This window comes from Oncorhynchus clarkii, chromosome 26 (assembly GCF_045791955.1).
Source record: "Oncorhynchus clarkii lewisi isolate Uvic-CL-2024 chromosome 26, UVic_Ocla_1.0, whole genome shotgun sequence".
Taxonomy (NCBI): Eukaryota; Metazoa; Chordata; class Actinopteri; order Salmoniformes; family Salmonidae; genus Oncorhynchus; species Oncorhynchus clarkii.
The window spans coordinates 3,814,750-3,835,877 of NC_092172.1; the positions used below are offsets into that span (position 1 = coordinate 3,814,750).

At 43.1% G+C, this 21,128-nt stretch overlaps 1 protein-coding gene across 1 annotated transcript in view; it reads left to right on the forward strand.

Moving 5' to 3' along the window:
• The window catches only part of LOC139384404 (ALK tyrosine kinase receptor-like), a 658,145-nt gene that overhangs the window by 554,904 nt on the left and 82,113 nt on the right, over nt 1–21,128 (forward strand). Inside the window, 1 exon segment of the mRNA XM_071129162.1 lies at nt 16,978–17,112. Within this exon segment, the coding sequence (XP_070985263.1) occupies nt 16,978–17,112 (135 nt within the window).

Consider the following 21,128-nt stretch of genomic DNA (forward strand, 5'->3'; position numbering starts at 1 on the left):
ATGTGCCTTTTTTATGTATGTAGTGAGCTGTACTTCTGTATTATGTCATTCTGTTTCATGTTTTGTGTGGACTCCAGGAAGAGTAGCTGCTGCTTTTTCAACAGCTAATGGGGATCCTAATAAAATACCAAATACCCCCGCACTCCAAAAAAGTGTTAAATATATTTGAGATTCTTAAAAATAGCCACCCTTTGCCTTGATGACAGCTTTAGACTCTCTTGGAATTCTCTCAACCAGCTTCACCTGGAATTATTTTCCAACCGTCTTGAAGGAGCTCCCACATATGCTGGGCACTTGTTGGCTGCTTTTCCTTCCCTCTGCGGTCCAACTCATCCCAAACCATCTCATTTGGGTTGAGGTTGGGTGATTGTGGAAGCCAGGTCATCTGATGCAGCACTCCATCGCTCTCCTTCTTGGTCAAATAGCCCTTACACAGCCTGGAGGTGTGTTGGGTCATTGTCCTGTTGAAAAACAAAATGATAGTCCCACTAAGCCCAAACCAGGTGGGATGGATATCGCTCCAAACTGCTTTGGTAGCCATGCTGGTTAAGTGTGCCTTGAATTCTAACTGAATCACAGACATTGTCACCGCAAAGTACTCCCACACCATCATGCCACCTCCTGGGAGCCACACATGCAGAGATCATCTGTTCACCTATTCTGCGTCTCACAAAGATATTGCGGTTGGAACCAACCATCTGACCAAGTGACACATTTCCACTGGTCTAATGTCCATTGCTCGTGTTTCTTGGCCCAAGTCTCTTCTTATTATTCTTGTCCTTTAGTGGTGGTTTCTTTGCAGCAATACGCCCATGAAGGCCTAATTCACACAGTCTCCTCTGAACAGTTGATGTTGCGATGTGTCTGTTACTTGAACTCTGTGAAGCATTTATTTGGGCTGCAATTTCTGAGGCTGGCAACTCTAATGAACTTATCCTCTGCAGCAGAGGTAACTCTGGGTCTTCCTTTCCTGTGGCGGTCCTCATGAGAGCCAATTTCACCGCTTGATGGTTTTTCTGACTGCACTTGAAGAAACTTTCACATTTCTTGGGATTTTCCAGATTAACTGACCTTCATGTCTTAAAGTAATGATGGACTTTTGTTTCTCTTTTCTTATTTGAGCTGTTCTTGCCATAATATGGACTTGGTCTTTTACCAAATAGGGCTACCTTGTAAAAACACAACTGATTGGCTCAAATGCATTAAAAAGGAAAGAAATTCCACAAAATAACTTTTAACAAAGCACACCTGTTGAAATGCATTCCAAGTGACTACCTCATGAAGCTGGTTGAGAGAATGCCAAGAGTGTGCAAAGCTGTCATCAAGGCAAAGGGTTTGCTACTTTGAAGAATCTAAAATCTAAAATATATTTTGATTTGTTTAAAATGTTTTTATTTACTACATGTACTACATGATTCTATAGGTGTTATTTCATAGTGTTGCTGTCTTCACCATTATTCGACAATGTAGTAAATATTAAGAAAGCCCTTGAATTAGTAGGACTTTTGTCTGGTACTGTAGGTTAAAAGTTTGGTGATAAAAGGGACGAAGTGCCCTTACTTTGACATTTTACAAATCCAATCAGTTTTCCACATGAATTCAATATCATCACATACATTTTTTTGATTGAAAGGGTTTGGAAACAACAGTGAATCAGTTTTTGCCCAGTGGGTGGCTACCGCCCTGCCTCCCATGTGTACTGTATAAGCACATACAGTGCATTCGGAAAGACCCCTTGGCCTTTTCTACATTTGGTTAGTTTATAGCCTTATTCTAAAAGGTATAAAATCACTTTTTTTCATCAATCTACACACAATACAACCATAATGAAAAGCGAAAACACGTTTTTAGAAATGTTTTTTAAAAAGTACAGAAATACCTTATTTACAAAAGTATTCAGACCCTTTGATATGAGACTTGAAATTGAGCACAGGTGCATCCTGTTTTCATTGATCATCCCTGAGATGGCTCTACAACTTGATTGGAGTCCACCTGTGGTACATTGAATTGATTGGATATTATTTAGAAAGGCACACACCTGTCTATATAAAGGTCCCCAAATACAGGTGCACCAAGCTTGTAGCGTCATACCCAAGAAGACTTGAGGTTGTAATTGCTGCTAAAGGTGCTTCAACAAAGTAATGCGTAAAGGGTGGTAACAAGATTTGCCCAAGCAATCTCTGGTGGGTTTAGGCCAGGTTGACAGGCCTGCTAGCTCTAACTCTAAAAGCTCCTGACTGGCCATGGTCCTGACCTGCAGCTCTGCAGTGCTCCAGAGTAAGAACACTGAGTCCCGACCAGGCTGCAGTGGAATACCAATGTCCCAAGCCTCTATTGTCTACAACACCACATCTCTACATCATGCTTTACATGCTAAGAGTTTTGATTCTGCGGGTCTTGTTAGTGCTCTAAGACTGGATGAAAAATAGATTGATCTAATCTCTATTATATCGTAGTTGTTTGGGTGTTGTAAAGTACTACTATGCCGTCCTTATGGACCGTCAATGCCTATGTTTATTAGAATTAAGAGTTATAGTTGGAGCATCTTGGTTTGCATTCCCAGCAAACATAATACACAGCCCATTATGTACTAACTATTTACAAATAAACACTTCATATGTATTTGCATTTTGGCTCCGAAGTAGTCAAATGTTTGGAGATCACATTTATTTGAGGATTACTGGGTCGGGGGAATGAGCTATTAGTGAGATTTCTCCACCCTGGAGCTGGGATTGCATAGTTCTGCCTCAGTCAAATTTGCAGTGGGTTTTGAATATGCAGACCACCACCAGCTAGAGTTATAATCATATTGGCCCACGTCAAAGCATCAGGATATTACATTTACAGAAACCTAATCTGTCAAATGATGTAATAACAAATGGACTTTTTAAGAGAATCATGGTAGTAATATCAGCAACACATTACATTTACATATACTTATCCAGAGTGACCACAACCACAACCGCAAGTCAGTTATTCACAAATGTGTACATATTTCCTTAAATATCCTGTGTTGTGTGATTATTATTTTACCAGGTACTGCTGGAATATCTACCAATGAATGGCATGTCCATCTTTTTTTTGAGAAATGACACCTGTCATTCAAAACATTTAAAGTATTTATAAAGCACATATAGCGCTCACTAGATTAGGGGCTGCAAAAACATTTGACTAATGACTAGTAAATGGTTTATAAATGTGGGAGTAATGATAACTGCAATGACATGTAGCGTTTGCGCTTTTCTAACAGACACACCTCAATGTACTTGGGTATACTGCATACCAGTTGATAAATGAGAGCCTGTAGTAGCCATTTATTAACTCAGCCAATGCGAAGAAGGTAACAACACTTTTTTGACTGGATAATTTCAACGAATCATCATATCACATTGGTTTCTAAATAACAACAGGGGTTGGCTTTCATTGGAATAATAGCGTAACCCTCAAATCCACTAATTCATGTGATGCCAGAGACGTTAATAGGAGGAGCGCCCACATTTTTTCTTGCCACCATTGTCTGAAAATCATAGTTACCCACTATGGACAGGCGCAAATGACAAAATCACTGGTACTAAACCAAAGATATTGACCTTTTATACTAACACCACCAATCTGATGTAAAAATGTATATTTCCTGTAGTTCTTGTGTGGTGAAAAGGTTTGTTTGTTTAATGTACTAAGATGTTCAGTCTACCATAAGGAATTGAGCTTTTTTGTTTTTTATATATTCATATATATATATATTATTATGAATTTTTATTCAATAACAAAGTACACATTTATTTATCGCCCTAAAGTTTTTTAAATGTATTTTATTAACCGATCCACCACCCCCCAAAATGTTTTTTTGTTGTTGTTTTTTTTTACAGCTTTTCTACGACATTTACATACATTTTATATATACATTTTATATTTACATTTCACATACACATTTTACATACATGGCACTTTTATATAAAGCAGTAACATACCAATAATGCATTACCAAACATAAGCTCTTTAATTCCAACCCTCAGCCACTCTCAGCCCATCCCACCGATCAGCATAGACCACTCTCATTTGGTTTCCATGTGCCATACATTTTTACCTTTCTAAACATATAGTATACACAGATTGTGAGGTAAAGATGAAAACCTTTCTTAAGAGTATTATTAATTGACTGACTTTGGCTTTCCAAATCACCTAACACTGCTGTTTTTAAGGTTAATTTTAAGTGCATGTTGTGATTTTTTAACCATTCCTAAACCTTTGACCAGAAACAAGCTACGTAGTGGCAAAACCAGAATAAATGATCTATTGATTCTGTCTCTTCGCAGCAAAATCTACAGAGCTGAGATTGTTGTATGCCCCATACAGTATATATAGAATTCTGTTGGTGGCAGGAATATTAAATACAAATACTATTCACCCCCCCAAAGGCAATACTTTGTTGAGCCATCTTTTGCAGCAATTACAGCTGCAAGTCTCTTGGGATATGTCTCTATAAGCTTGGCACATCTTTTTAACCATTCTTCAAGGCAAAACTGCTCCAGCTCCTTCAAGTTGGATGGGTTCCATAGGGGTACAGATATCTTTAATAACCGACTGAGAGCTGACAAAAAAGCTACTCTTCAGCAGCGATAATAGCTCAAATTGGACAACTGGTTTCAAAGATTTAGCCTGTTTGACAAAGTCAGCACTTCAACACCAAAACTCAGCTTCACACCTGCGAGCTACAGTGAGTTTAAAAACAATTGGGGAAACAAGAGTAGACCTTCTTATTAATGAGAAGCGGCGCAATGAGACACTTGCTCACAATGAAAAAGTCAGGCACAATGGAGATTCTAATACACCTTATTCATACGGTTGTTTTTTTAGGCAAGCAAGAATTAGCATCCAGAGGACATTATGAGGGTAAAGAATCAGCTAATCAGGCAAACTACTTGGAAATAGTGGATTTCTTGGCTGAGCATGACAGCACGCTAGACTGCCATCTGGTGCTCACCGGCACTTCCAGCAAAATCCAAAAATGACCTGATACACGCGGTCGTGAATGTAATGACAGATGTCATGAAGTAAGAATTGGTGAAATCCCCCTTTGTAACCATCATGGTTGACGAGACGATAGACATCAGCAATGTAGCCCAAATGTCTTATGTGTTGCGTTACACTACCGATGGTGATGTGAAGGAAAGGAAATTTGAGGATCTAACTGAGGATAAATGGGCAGAAGCGGTTGCTGCCCGAATTATCAGCTTTTTAGAGATGTGTGAATGCAAGGCCAAAGTCGTGGCTCAGTGTTACGATGGGGCCGCAGTCATGGCCTCTGGTATAAACGGAGTACAAGCCAAGTTGAAAGAAACTATCCCACAAGCTCTGTTCATTCATTGATATGCGCACACTCTTAATCTGGTGATGTCGCAAGGTGCTGGTAAACTAAAAGAATGCAAAAAAAAAAATTGGTGGCTAGCAGCGTTTTTCTGAAGATCTGTCAAACTACTGGATGAAATATGCCAGCGAAGACTACCCAGAGTGGCGCCAATACGATGGAACTTCTCCTCACACTTAGTTTGCACTGTGTATGAAAAAAAGGCTGAACTCATTGAATACATAGTGGACCATCACGATGACTTTGATGAAGACACCATTCACAGCGCAGATGGATACATGATGCACCTGACAAGCTTTGAGTTCTGCTTCCTGCTATCCACGTTCTATTCCATATTTGCGTACTCCGACGTGCTGTTTGTAATACTGCAGAACAGGGAGTTTGACATGCAGTTCTGCTTGTCCAGGGTGGACGACTTCTGCAACACCACAGAGAGGGGAAAAGGTCAATTCGATTCCATCTACGAGGACACTGTGAGTGAGACCGGAGTACCAAGGGGGCGCACAACACATATGCAAGGATACATTCGCAGGCAGTACCAACAGCAACACAGTGCTATCAGCGACAACATTGTCAGCTAAGAAACAGGTTCAATGACCATGAAAGGCTTATGTTTCTTGCCCTCCTTGACCCACAAAAGTTCCAAATATATAGGGAAAACCAAGCGCTGCGTTCTCAAGTCTCAAAAAGCGCTATAGCCCTAATTTTGATTTGCCACAGCTTAAAACAGAACTCAACGTTGTGTACTCAATGTCTGACTTCGAGGGTAAGAGCCTGCCTGATCTGCCCCACTTTCTCCAGCAGAAGAGACTAATTGATAGTATGCACCAATTGTATCTGCTTACCTGTCTAGTTTTTACCATTCCAGTGTCCAGTGCGTCAGTAGAAAGAACATTTTCTAAACTAAAAAGGATCAAGACATATTACAGGAACCCCACTGGACAGGTGCGACTGTCAGCTCTGGCTTTGATCTCAATCGAAAAATAACTTATTTCGGTTTTAAAATCAAAATACAAGCTATATGAACCTGTGATTGCCGATTTCATAGAGAAGGACAGGAGAATGGACATTTTAAAATTATAATCATAATGGTGAGGGGACTTTCTGTTTTCATCTACAGCTTGCTTTTGCTATCTCGTTCATATCATTTTAAATACAATGTGTAAAATATTATTTCAACTTTAGATCAATGGTTGTGTGGTAAAAACAAGGTAATGACATTGCAATTGGAAGTACTGGGTACTTGACATTTTGTGTTGTGGTGCATTTTTTTATTGTTGCATGCTGGAGATAGAACATCGAATACAGCGCAACTTTTTTCTCTTTGACAGCATTTACTGTCCGTGGTCTTGAAACAATGTGAGTAGTTGTGTGTTTGAATTTATTCCGCCGCTATTTGAGGTACTGTGTCACGCCCTGACCTGAGATATCTCTGTTTTCTTTATATTTTGGTTAGGTCAGGGTGTGACTAGGGTGGGTACACTAGTTTTCTATTGTCTAGAGTTTTTGTATGTCTACGTCTTGGTCCGATCCTTATAACGAACGTGACAGAAGATCCCACCACAAAAAGACCAAGCAGCATGTTCAAGAGGAGTGGACATCCTGGGTTCGGGAGAAAGATGAGTGGAGGAAATCCTGGACCTGGGAGGAGGTAATGGCAGGGGACAAGACCCTGAAATGGAAGCAGGTGGAGATAGCGCAGGAGGAACGGCGACGATACGAGGGGACACGGCTAGCACGGAAGCCCGAGAGGCAGCTCCAAAAAAACTTTTTTGGGGGGGGTGGGTCACACGGGGAGATTGGCAGAGTCAGGGGTTAGACCTGAGCCAACTCCCCGTGCTTACCGTTGGAAGCATGTGACTGGTCAGACACCATGTTACGCAGTAATGCGCACGGTGTCTCCAGTTCGCATTCATAGCCCGGTGCACTCTATTCCAGCTCCTCACATTTGCTGGGCTAGAATGGGCATCCAGCCAGGAGGGATGGTGCTCCTGGTCTCCAGTACACCTCCTTGGACCAGGATATCCTGCGCCGGCTCTGCGTACTGTGTCTCCGGTGCATCTGCACAGCCCAGTGCGTCCTGTGCTAGTACCCCGCACTTACCGGGTTCAAGTGAGCATCCAGCCAGGACGATTTGTGCCAGCTCTACGCTCCAGATCTTCAGTGCACCTCCACAGTCCAGGAGTTGCCCTGAGGTGCGTGTCACCAGCCCGGTACCACCAGTGCCGGCACCACGCACCAGACCTCCAGTGCGCCTCCAGAGTCCAGTACGTCCTGTGCCTCCTCCCCCACTCGCCCTGAGGTGTCTTTAGCCCGGTGCTACCTGTACCAGTCCCACGCACCAGGTCTCCAGTGTGCCTCCACAGTCCAGAGCTTCCGGCGACAGTTCCCAGTCCAGAGCTTCCGGCGACAGTTTCTAGTCCAAAGCATCCGGCGACAGTTCCCAGTACAGAGCCATAGTCCGGAACCTCCAACGGCGGGCCACAGTCCGAAACCTCCAACGACGGGCCACAGTCCGGAACCTCCAACGACGGGCCACAGTCCGGAACCTCCACCGACGGTCCACAGTCCGGAACCTCCACCGACGGTCCACAGTCCGGGGCCTCCACCGACGGTCCACAGTCCGGGGCCTCCACCGACGGGCCACAGTCCGGAACCTCCACCGACGGTCCACAGTCCGGAACCTCCACCGACGGTCCACAGTCCGGAACCTCTACCGACGGTCCACAGTCCGGAACCTCCACCGACGGTCCACAGTCCGGAACCTCCAGCGACGGTGCCCAGTCCGGGGTTTCTAGCGACCGTCTCCAGTGCGGGGTCTCCAGCGACAGCCCCAAGTCTGGGGTCTACAGCGACAGTCCCAAGTCCGGGGTCTCCAGCGACGGTCCCCAGTCCGGGGTCTCCAGTGACGGTTCCCAGTCCGGGGCCTCCGGCGATGTTCCGCAGTCCAGAGCCTCCGGCGATGATCCACGGTCCGGTTCTACAATGGCGGAGGGATCAGCGTAAAGAGGGGGGGCTGCATCCAGAACCGGAGCCGCCACCGAGGGTAGATGCCCACCCAGACCCTATAGGTTCAGGTTTGCAGCCGAGGGTCCGCACCTTTGGGGGGGGGGGGTTCGGGGTACTGTCACGCCCTGACCTGAAATATCTCTGTTTTCTTTATATTTTGGTTAGATCAGGGTGTGACTAGGGTGGGTACGCTAGTTTTGTATTGTCCCTGGTTTTTGTATATTTAGGGCTTTTGAGGTCTAAGTGATTTGTATGTCTATGGTGGCCTGATATGGTTCCCAATCAGATGCAGCTCTTTATCGTTGTCTCTGATTGGGGATCATATTTAGGTAGCCATTTCCCTTTGTTGTTTGTGGGATCTTGTCTATGTCTAGTTGCCTGTCAGCACTCGTTTGTATAGCTTCACATTTCGTTTTGTTTTTTTGTTAGTTTGTTCAGTGTTCATTCTTTAAATAAATAAGAATGTACACATACCACGCTGCGCCTTGGTCGGATCCATATTACAAACGTGACAGACTGTTTGTTTTGGCAAATTATTCTTTGAAACGACCCAACCTAATTTTCTTCTAACGTGGTTCCGCTATTGATATTTGCAACCATTGTGTACGTGTGCTGCTTCTGTGAGCCACAGCCGAGGCGTGGCTTAGGACCGTTTGACTCTGTCATCAAATAATTGCTTCTCCTACATAGGTCTGCAAGATAAAGGTCTCAAGTCATGCTCTGTATACCCAGGCATCCAAGGTCTCTATCTATATGTATGACGTCAAATATTTTTCCGCAACTGAGGGACTAGCTCCAATAGTCACGGTTCGCCACACGGTTCGCCACTGGAAGGAACTATCTTGCTTTCCATGATCGTCCATCTATTTAACTTTTAGTTTTTTTCAAAATGTAGTTCAAAAAATTGCCTATAAGCTTATATTTTGGGTTCTGATGAGCTACGACAGTTGAACTAAAACCATGAAGCATTTATAAGTTATTTTCTTCAAGAATCAATGGGTACATATCATTATTTTAGAAGTCCAAAAATGGATATAGCAACTGCTGATTGCCCCTTTAATAAAACAGCTATCAGAAAAATCGGTGATAGTAAGAAGAGACACGTGCAAGTGTTCATGCAAGGAAGACAAGCACAGCAGCATTAACAGATGGGCTCTATTTTAACAAACCTAACGCAATGGTAAATCTTAGCTCTGACGGTAGCGTTATAGGTTCGGGGGTGTGTCAGAAATATTGTTTATATTTTCACAACTGGAATTATGGGCGCAGTAGCTCGTGGTGGAGGGAAAAGGCTCGGTTTTGATGAATAAACAAGTGTTTTGAGGCTTGGCCCCTCACTGGCCAATCAGAACGTGCTCCATGGCTAAATATGTGTTTGATTCAAGTTGTGTATTTACGGTCTTTTATGTATTGTGTTGTCATCAATTCCAATTCGAATTGTTAGTCCATTATAGCCTAGTTCGTTAAATAGTCTGCCCCGAATTGGCGAGATATGTTGAACATGTTTGCAGTCCACATTGTTCTAATTGCATTGCTTTAATATAGAAAAACATTGTTAAAATGTAGGCTACAGCATTCACAATGATATATTATTATTCATTTAAACTTTATTTTACTAGGCAAGTTGGTTAAGAACAAATTCTGATTTACAATGTCAGGGACACAGCTTTTTACCTTGTCAGCTCGGGGATTTGATCCAGCAACCTTGCGGTTACTGGCACAACACTCTAACCACTAGGCTACCTGCCACCCCAAATATAGGGGCTAGGTCTACTGTAAATTGCAGTCTGGACATAGTCAACACAGTCAATAAGAAAGATTACATTCACTACGCTCTTGATAAGACCTAAAAAGACATAGTATAATTCTAATCATGTAGTAATAAAAACAAAAGAAAAGCTTGTTTTAAAGAGGCTATGTCTAAAAACAGTCAGGCCTGTAGGCACCATAATACAGACAAGGCAACAAGGGTTTTACGCACATCCAAATAAAGATCCACTATAAAGAGAAAGGGGGAATGTCACTCACCGTTATACTGCTCACATGTGTAATGTTTTATCAACATCATAGGACCATCTTACAGATCATATTTGCACTTCTCCAGAAATAGCAGATTAATTTGCATCCCGCTGGGCACGCACTGGTTGAATCAATATTGTTTTCTTGTCATTTCAATTAAATGACATAGAACCAACGTGGAAAAGATGTTGAATTGATGTCTGTGCCATTTGGGATTGCATTCGAGCCAGGTACATTCTCCCCTTAAACCCAAATTAAATCAAATTGAATGAAAAACATGTTTTTTAAACCAACAACAATTTTTCTAAATATGATTGGGTCAGAAGCATAATATCATGAAGCACTTCTCTCATGCCATTGAACTATGTGCACATGTCGCCCTACATTTCTTTATGCATAACATTTACATGTCTATACAAAATACTAGGCTCCTGTCAATATTATCGTTGCGTACATGCGAGGCACATTCTCAAATAAATCTTCCTTTGATATGGCATTATAGAAGGACTGAATAGTGAGGAGCATGTCTCGGAAAAGGGGTCTCTTTAAACATGGGTATGGATAGCCTACTAAATATTCCAAAGCACTCTCAGTAGACCATTTAAACCCTTTATTCAAAGGCTAATGATGCACCTATGCGCTGCTGCTCAATCAGCCTTGATTAAGAGGAAGGTAGGCTATGCCTGTTTTTTTAGACAAATTAAACAAAATGGGGGGAAACCAATCGTTTTTAAAAAATCTTTCGAAGTACGAGATTTACCACCACAAAAGGCACATCTGTCCTTCCATGGACACTGTGCATCACGGCTGGATAGGCTGCACTTCCACTCTCAAAAGCCATGCATTTATCAATAGTGTTACCGTTAAGACCTGCTTTTTGTTGGTCTTAAAGCTGCAATGTGTAACTTTTTGGGCTACCCGACCAACTTCACATAGAAATCAGAGTTATACTGTAGATCTGTCATTCTCATTGAACACAAGTCTATGAAGTAGTAGATATGTTCGATGTGTGCTATTTCTATACTTCCTGTTCATATGTTTCATTTCGGCTTCTTTAACTTTCATTTTTGTATACCAGCTTCAAACAACTGTACATTTTGTCACATAAAAACAAGATTAAAAGTGACAATTTCATGCAGCACTAATGGGAAGGAATAAAAGGTGCGACATGCACTACATAATTTCCTGGTTGCTAAAACACATCAAATATTGCCACCCCTCCCTCTCAGAGCAAGCGAGCTGATGTTAGACAGGTAAATTGCCAAACCTGGAGTTAAGGCTGGAAAATGCCTGTGCACCAGTTTATACATGGCAAAATTGCAAATTAATGTGGGTTTGACACTTGTGCCTTCTTAGCGCCAGACAAAAATAAAGCCCAATAACTTTTTGCTCTAAGCTGACAAAGAACTTCTGTCAAATGAAGTATGAAATCAATGTTTAAGAAAATCTTGTTAGTAATATTGTCACGCTCGCCATAATAACTAGACCAAAGCACAGTGTGATCTGGGTTCCACATATTTTTATTTCTGTGTGAAACTCACAGCAAAACAAAACAAAACAATAAGCGACTGAACGATACATGAAGAAAATGCAGTGTTCACAGGCATTACACAAAAACAAGATCCCAGAAACAACAGGTGGGGAAAGGCTGCCTAAATATGATCCCCAATCAGAGAACGATAAACAGATGCCTCTGATTGGGAACCATTCCAGGCCAACATAGATATATAATCACCTAGATGACCCACCCTAGTGACACCCCGACCTAACCAACATAGAGAATAAAAAGCTCTCTATGACCAGGGCGTGACAGTACCGCCCCCAAAAAGTGCGGACTCCGACCACAAAACCTGACTCAATAGGGGAGGGTCTGCGTGGGCATCTACCGTCGGAGGAGGCTCCGGTGCGGGGCGAAGTACCCACTCCGCTCGCGGATACCTCATCTTCAATGGCGGCTCTGGTGCGGGGATCTTCGCAGGATGCTCCGGACCATGGATCATCGCCGGAGGAACCGGACCGTGGATCATCGCCGGGGACTCCGGACCGCGGTTTGTCGCCGGGGACTCCGGACCGTAGATCCCGGACTTGGAACCCTCGCAGGAGGCTCTGGACTGTGAACCCCCATGGAGGCTCTGGACCGCAGACTGTCGCTGGAGGCTCTGGACCGCAACTGTCGTGGACCGACTCAGGAGGTTCCCGGACCATGGACCGTCTGTGGAGGTTCCTGACCGTGGACCGTCATAGGAGGTTCCCGACCGTGGACCGTCGTTGGAGGTTCCGGACTGTGAACCGTCGTTGGAGGTTCCGGACCATAGACTGTCATTGGAGGTTCCGGACCGCGGAACGTCGGTGGAGGTTCTGGACTGTGGACCGTCGTTGGAGGTTCCGGACTGTGAAACATCGCCGGAAGTTCCGGACTGGGAACTGTCGCCGGATGCTCTGGACTGGAAACTGTCGCCGGAAGCTCTGAACTGGGAACTGTCGCCGGCTTTCCTCCTGGGCCCGCTGCTTGGACCGTTGTTGGTGGGACCTTCTGTCACGCTCGCCATAGTAACTGGACCAAAGCGCAGCGTGATCTGGGTTCCACATATTTTTATCTCTATGTGAAACTCACAGCAAAACAAAACAATAAAGAATAAACTAACCTTGATGACAATGCAGTGCTAACAGGCACTACACAAAAACAAGATCCCACAAACAACAGGTGGGAAAAGGCTGCCTAAATATGATCCCCAATCATAGACAACGATAAACAGCTGCCTCTGATTGGGAATCATACCAGGCCAACATAGATATATAATCACCAAGATGGCCCACCCTAGTCACACCACAACCTAACCAACATAGAGAATAAAAAGCTCTCTATGGTCAGGGTGTGACAAATATAGGCAACATAGTGTAGGAAATGTTTGTGGCCTGGCACGTCTGTCCCATGTTTTCCACAACAAGCTCTCAGTCTCACTATGCGTTCTTCCACATTCTCCATGCTCTCAGTCTCACTATGCGTTCTTCCACATTCTTCATGCATCAAATTTCGAAGTTGCTCCAAATGTCAAATTTCGAAGTGTTTTTGTTGCTCCTGCTGCTCTGTAGCATTCCATTTCTCCAAAGGTCAAATTTCTAAATTAAGGGTTAATTCAATCCGACATCCTCAGGACATGCATAGTTGTCCAATTTCGACCTCAATCTTGAACGACCCGGCTGGTTGGCATTCTCTAGAGTCGGTACGTACAGTGCACAGCTGTGGTGGGAGCCCCCTGCCATATTGTGATGAACGAGAGCAGTTCAGCCCAAGGAGATAGTGGTGGCGGAGGAGCTGGGTGGAGGGAACTGAAAGGGATGTGTTTTTAGGAGATGATTAAAGAGACAAAGATGAAAGGTAGACATTTTTCACAATGTCCCATAATGCTTGTGGAACGATTTGTGGGGGGAAAGGGATGATATGTCTTTTCAGCAAGCCAGTAAGAGCTGGCAAGCCAACACGACGCAGGACTCTCATGTGACCTGTCATCATAATTAAGAAACATGCAGTCGGCTCTCGACTTGATATTCAGACAAGCTAGTCGCAAACAGAGTCCTCTGTGCGCTTCCCAGAGATGGATAGATTATGTATATGGAGCTAAATGGTGCAGTCCTTTAGCTCGGTGTTAAGTAAGTAATATAAAAAGGACCAGGTTTGTTTGTGCGACCACACCATTCCCGAGTCGGTACTTCCATCTGGGCTAGCCTTACTTCCTTCTTCATCCACAATGAAAACTGATTGACGACCTGGTGCCAAAACAGAAAAGGCTTTGTTTTGGTGATTTTTTTTTGTCACATCATAAATTCATAAATAAATGTTTCAGTTGTTGACTGCAAAACTTTTAATACAGAATAAAATGCCCGCTGTGCAGTGCCTCCACTGCTACAAGAAAAGGCGCTATGTAGAACCAAAAATGGTTTAAAAGCACCTTTTAGCAATATACTGTAATCCACTGGTTAATTGATGACTGGAGGCTGGTCTCTTGAAGGACAGGGGCCTGGTGACCACACATAGAGTGGTTACAGCGGTTTGTGATTGCAGCAGAAGGTGGCGAAATAAGGCTGCGAGATGTGGGTGATGGAGATCAATACGATATCATAGACTCTCTACTCTCCAGTGGTGTGGTGACCGCAGCATTGACCTCTGAGTCATGCCACCTGGTTGAACACCATTGGTAGGACTTTGCTTCTTATTTTTTACAGTACTATTGCATATTTACTCGGGTACCTATCTGTACCTATTCGACAGAATTCAAAAAAACTATTGGTAACCAATTGGTGCCTAATGCTGCTTGATTTAATGAAGTAATTCTTGTGCTGCCATTTTACTATGCAATTTCTTAGTAAATTGCCAGTTATTTCTGTTCAGGAGTTCTGTAGATATGTGCATCTGTCGTCTAACTTAAATGGTCTTCTAACTTAAAGAGTTCCTGATCAGGGTCAAATCCAAAAAGTGTTATATAAAAAAAGTGTCTTCAGTGGAAATTAAAGATGAAGAAAGACATTTAGAGTTCTAATGAAATTCTAATACAGATATCCAACAGATAGATCACAGTCCCTTTCATAGAAAAAATGTCACAGTTGCTCAAACAGTATGTTCACAAGTGAGTGACAGAGTCAGGTATGATATAACCTGGCTATTAACATTTGAATGGATCTCACATGGATTTGACAAAGACTCTGATGTGATGCTGCTTTTCGCACATCGACACTGACAATGGATAGTTAATCAGAACTACCCTTCGACTTTAGAAAGGTTTTTAGAGACTATTAAGATGGAATAAACTGTGTTCAATACCGGATGAAAACAAAGTGGAGCGAGCTTTCAGGTCGGGCGCCCACAACAGTCCACTTGGCTATCCACCCAGATAGGAAATGGCTACTTCTTCATTTCTCAAAGGAAAAACATCAACCAATATCTAAAGACTGTTGACATCTAGTGGAAGGAACTGCAAGCAAGTGCCTTGGAAATTTAGATCCATATAGAAATCCCATTGAAAAGAGAGTGACCTCAAAAAAAAAATCCTGGATGGTTTGTCCTCGGAGTTTCGCCTGCCAAATAAATTCTGTTATACTCAGAGAGATAATTCTAACAGTTTTAGAAACGTTAGAGTGTTTTAGATGCAAATCTACCAATTATATGCATATCCTAGCTTCCGGGCCTGAGTGGCAGGCAGTTTACTTTGGGCACACTTTTCATCCGGACGTGAAAATAGTGCCCCCTAGCCTTAAGAAGTTTTCAACCACATTGGTTTCCATTGATAATAAACATACCATGAAATTGTAAATTACAATTTCAGCAGTTCAATTCAACAATCATGCCTTTTTTGTTACCTTTTTATGAACGGTTGGTTTGTTGTATAATTTCTTGAGGAACGTCAAATCCCTTACGATCAGAGGAGGTGATTGGCTATTTCTTCTGCTCAGACCAATCAGAGACTGGGATTTACCCCTGGTCCTGGCAGCTGATTATTGGAAAGAGCATTATCCTCTTCCCCACTGCACCATAGTAGTTGTGTCCAGTATGCAGTCCAATATGCAGTCCCATATTGTCATAGCCCTCCTGACAGGACATATTTTACAGCCTCTGAAAAGGCTAGTACCTAATATCCAAAGGCGCAATACCCAATCAACGGAAATATATTTCTGAAGTTGATGGGGAAAAGGGGTAGGTTGAGGTGGTTGGTCTATCCAGAGGCTTGATTGGGTTGAGCTAGTGGTATGAAAGCCCCGGATCCAATTAACTTAGTGACCTAGGTATGGAGGAAGATGGGGCGGATTTGGATTTAAGCACCCCCTACCCACCACCACTATAACAATCTCTATTGGTCTTGAGGAAAGAGTGCCCCCTACTGGACAAACCGACAGTGTATAACTTCAGATATCCCAGGGGAGAACAACTGCCCTGTGTCATTGAAGCCACGGAAGTTCACGGCCGACCGCGATACTGCAGGCATTGTTTGCAGAAAACAGCACCACCATTATAGTTAATGGAAAAATGACAATCTTCGTGGTCAATCTTTGTATAAAAACATTTTGAGGACAATCATGGTACCAATAATTGCTTCTAATACACCAGATATATGTCTCCAACCGATTATTTTAAAATCTCAATGAGAGCACTGAGCTACCCTGCGAAGTCACTTCCTGGAGTAGCTCAAACCGCGCATGTTAAGTCTCCATGAAACACCATCATAACCGACTCAATTTGGCTTCAATGCGCTATTGAGTCTTCACATAGGAATTAATGGTGTCACATGACCAATGGTTTTGTCCATTAATATATACAATCATTGGGTTATGCAGCCAAATATTCACCAAACTTAACCCTGGGCCATGTTCATTAGGGAAAAAACTTAGTGTTTAAAATGTTTTGCAACGGAAAATGAAAATGAGGGAATCTAGGTAGTCCCCATTTGTCTCAGTTAGTTTTTTTTTCGTTTGGTCCCTAATGAAAACAACCCCGCTTATCTTCAACTGTTTAGCATTTAGAGAGCTGTGGAAAGATATGGCTTGCAAAGAATGTCACTAAATTGCTATTTGTCTGTTTCTCTCCTCAGCCAATGGCGACTTTCCTCCTACAGTAACTGGCAACACTAAACTGCCAATGAAACCAACCAATCAGAACATCAAAACAACAACCCCGTCCAATGGAAACTCAAGAACCTTGTCAGAACATCCAACTCTGACTGCCTGTAAGTGTCCACCTGTTGTCGTATAGCTGTGAGTATCTCAGTCATAGGCGCTGTATTTGTAGTATACAGAAAAGGCAGTCTAAGAGGGAAGAAGATGATACATTTTTGACTCTGATCTCAAGCTAGAACAATGGTCTCTGATCCCACACACAGACACTCTCTCCTATCCTCTTCCTGCTTGCTCACTGACAAGTACACACACACACACACACACACACACACAGGTTGACTTCTACTCACACTCACTCCACACGTGCTGTGAAAGGCACAGTGCTTTTTCCTCAAACAAAGTAAGTGTGCCACCTACTGGATTCATCCCCACGTCTGTAACTGTACATCTCACTCTGGATTAAATGGAGCAGGACGGACAGTTTTGATCTGCAAAACGTTCCAATTTGCTTCCATAGAATGTAAATGTAGCTCCTTTCACAGAGTTGACATTTTCCACCTTCGATTCTAACAAGCACCGAGCTACTGCATAAATTAACACTGTGGATAGTGTGAGAGCTGGAATTGGCTCCTTTTAGACACATTTTACACAGCACGCAACACTGACTTTCCAGGAGTATAATCATTGAAGTAATCATGTATTTTGTCTTGTCGCTTTGTCTTCGAGCCAATAGCACCACCGCAGACAAAATAAATACCTATCTGGCTGCTGATGCCAGTGCCCTTATACTCTGAGAATCTCAGAGTAATTGCATTTATCACCATCTTGTTTACTCCTCCAAGCAACAAGATGATGTTCATGACATTCCCTACAGTATCATTGCAAAGAGTGAAATTCACAGTTCAGTCAAGACTTGTTAGCCACAGCCTCATGCTAACACACTCCCTTGCAGTCATTTTCCTTCATTAAACAACGGGTGGATCTAATCCTGAATGCTGATTGGTTAAAACCTCATTCCAGTCGGTGTCTATTCTGCAAGTTACCACCGGCTAAATCTATGACGCTTAAATGCCTATTTACTCTGTTCCATCAGACTGCGCTTTCCATGGTCTCATCAGCCCAGCCAGGCAATTTATAAACTTGATCTCCACTATTAAAAGCATCTAGACATTATCTCACAAAACTAACATTTAGTTTTCAACATCAGAGATTTGTATAAACCTTGATGTCTTGTCTCTCCGACATTTGCAACATTGTTTCACTATTCAATTTCAATCTCCAGCTGTCCTATAAAAATGAATATGTTGGGAGTCGGGATGAGATAGACAAGTAGGCAGGTTTTCTCAGCCAGTCAAAATCATGAATCGGCATAATTTTTATGGATATATACAAAGAACTTAAATCAAATCCAATTGTATTCGTCACCCGCACCGAATACAACAGGTGTACCATAAAATGCTTACCTATAAGCCTTTAACATGCAATGTAGTTTTGAGAACAAAGAGTTAAGAAAATATTTACTAAATAAACTAAAGTAAAAGAAGTGTCACAATAAAATAACAGTAAGGAGGCTATATACAGGGGGTACCGGTACCAAGTCAATGAGCGGGGGTACAGGTTACTCTACTTAATTTGTGCATGTGGTAATTTGTACATGTAGATAGGGGTGAAGTGACTATGCATAGATGATAAACAGTGAGTAGCAACAGTGTCAAAACAAAGGGTGGGGGATTAATGCCAATAGTTCGGGTGGCCATTTGATTAATTGTGCAGCAGTCTTATGGCTTGAGGGTAGAACTGTTAAGGAGCCTTTGGACCTAGACTTGGCGGTCCGGTACCACTTGCTGTGCGGTTGCAGAGAGAACAGTCTATGATTTGGGTGACTGGTGTCTTTGACCATTTTTAGGGCCTTCCTCTGACACCGCCTAGTATAGAGGTCCTGGATGGCAGGAAGCTTGGCCCCAGTAATGTACTGGGCGATACGCACTACCCTCTGTAGCACCTTATAGTCGGATGCCAAGCGGTTGCAATACCAGGCGGATGCTCTCAATGGTGCAGCAGTAGAACTTGTTGAGGATCTGGGGACCCATACCAAATATTTTCTGTCTCCTGAGGGGCAATAGGCATTGTCATGCCCTCTTCATGACTATCTTGATGTGTTTGGACCATGATAGTTTGTTGGTGATATGGACACCAAGGAACTTGAAGCTCTCAACCTGCTCCACTTCAGGTCCATCAATGTTAATGGGGACTTGTTTGGTCTTCCTTTTCCTGTAGTCCATGATCAGCTCCTTTGTCTTGATCACATTGAGGGAGAGGTTGTTGTCCTGGCATCACACATGGCCAGGTCTCTGACCTCCTCCCTATAGGCTGTCTCATCATTGTTGGTGATGAGGCCTACCACCGTTGCGTTGTCAGCAAACTTAAGGATGGTGTTGGAATCGTGCTTTGCCACTCAGTCGTGGGTGAACAGGGACTACAGGAGTGGACTAAGCACACAACCCTGAGGGGCCCCCATGTTGAGGTTCAGCATGGCAGGTGTGTTGTTGCCTACCCTTACCACCTGGGGGTGGCCAGTCAGGATATCCAGGATCCAGTTGCAGAGGGAGGTGTTTAGTCCGATGGGTCCTTAGCTTAGTGATGAGCTTTGTGGGCGCTATGCTGTTGAACACTGAGCTGTTGTCAGTAAACACCATTCTCACATAGGTGTTCGTTTTGTCCAGGTGGGAAAGGGCAGTGTGGAGTGCAATAGAGATTGTGTCATCTGTGGATCTGTTGGGGCGGTATGCAAATTGTTGTTGTTCTAGGGTTTCCGGCATGATGGTGTTGACATGAGCCATGACCAACCTTTCAAAGCACTTCATGGCTACCAACGTGAGTGCTATGGGGCAGTTGTAATGTCCTGATAAGAGAGCACATTTTCTATGCCAGGTGAAATCGTGCATCATTCGCTCATTGTTATGGATGCATCCCAACCAATTTGACTAGAAAACTGCTTAAACAAATGTGAATGCAGCTACTTCGTTGTTATTCTTAATATTTGACATTACAGTAAATTAGCCGTAGTTGGCTAACTTGCAAGCAAGGGATAAGAACGTTTCCAGCCAGTATGGCAATTTAGAACGAACAACTGGGTCGCGTCCATAGATACAGAACAAAAAGACTGAACGACTGGTCGGTTTGGGTAGCAACCCTAGATTTATGTCTGGACTATATCTTGTGGAGGGATGAAATAGCATGAATAAATACATCAAAATCAAGCTTTTATTGAAAATGTGTCAATCTTTATTTGAATATGTTGGTAACCCGTTGTATAAAAGTGCTAATGCCCTCAAAGCCGGTGTTTGGAGGATATATTGGCACGGTTTGCCAATTTATCCTCCAAACACAGGCTACTCAAGCATTATCACTTAATTGACATGCCTGATCCGATATGCATCAACCTGGTAACAGACCTTTTGTAACCAACTGTGAGGTGTTTTTTATTGGTGATTAAGATACGAGGAACCAGAATGTGTCTATTAAGTAAGAGCTGTGTCCATTAAATAATGCAATATCGAGTGACTTCAAACACAGGTCGCCTAGCCACAGCATCACACAATCATTGATTCTCAAATATCATCTACGTTTTTTGACGATGTGTTATTCAATGATGAGAGTTGACAATTTGTTGATAATGGTGATTTTTAGTGGTCTCCTGGGAATATTGGCATAGGTTTCCAAAACTGACTGGATCTTAGCCAAGACTGTAAACTAGTCCTCCTCATATGGTGTTTAAATTACAATGGCTATCTAATATCTTGGGTGTTCAAAAAAGCAGGACTCTCTCTGATTTCGGGGTCAGCCTTCTTTTCGTCCTTTGGCCTTGGATTATCATAGGCATTCTCCCAGGAGATTAATAAGTGGACTTGCATTTATGGCTTGGCCTTCTGATAGGCAACTTTGAAGGGGGCTTTAATATTCGCTCTGCATCTCCCTTTGGCCGGAACCCTCCAGTGCTGATGTGCTTGATGCCTGCGGGGGAAACGATAGAAAGCCTGATGAGTGTGTGTGAGTGCCTGATGAGGGTTTTAGTTCAGCGGGCCTGTCACTCTGAAACAGCTCTCCTCCTTCCTCATCATGCTCA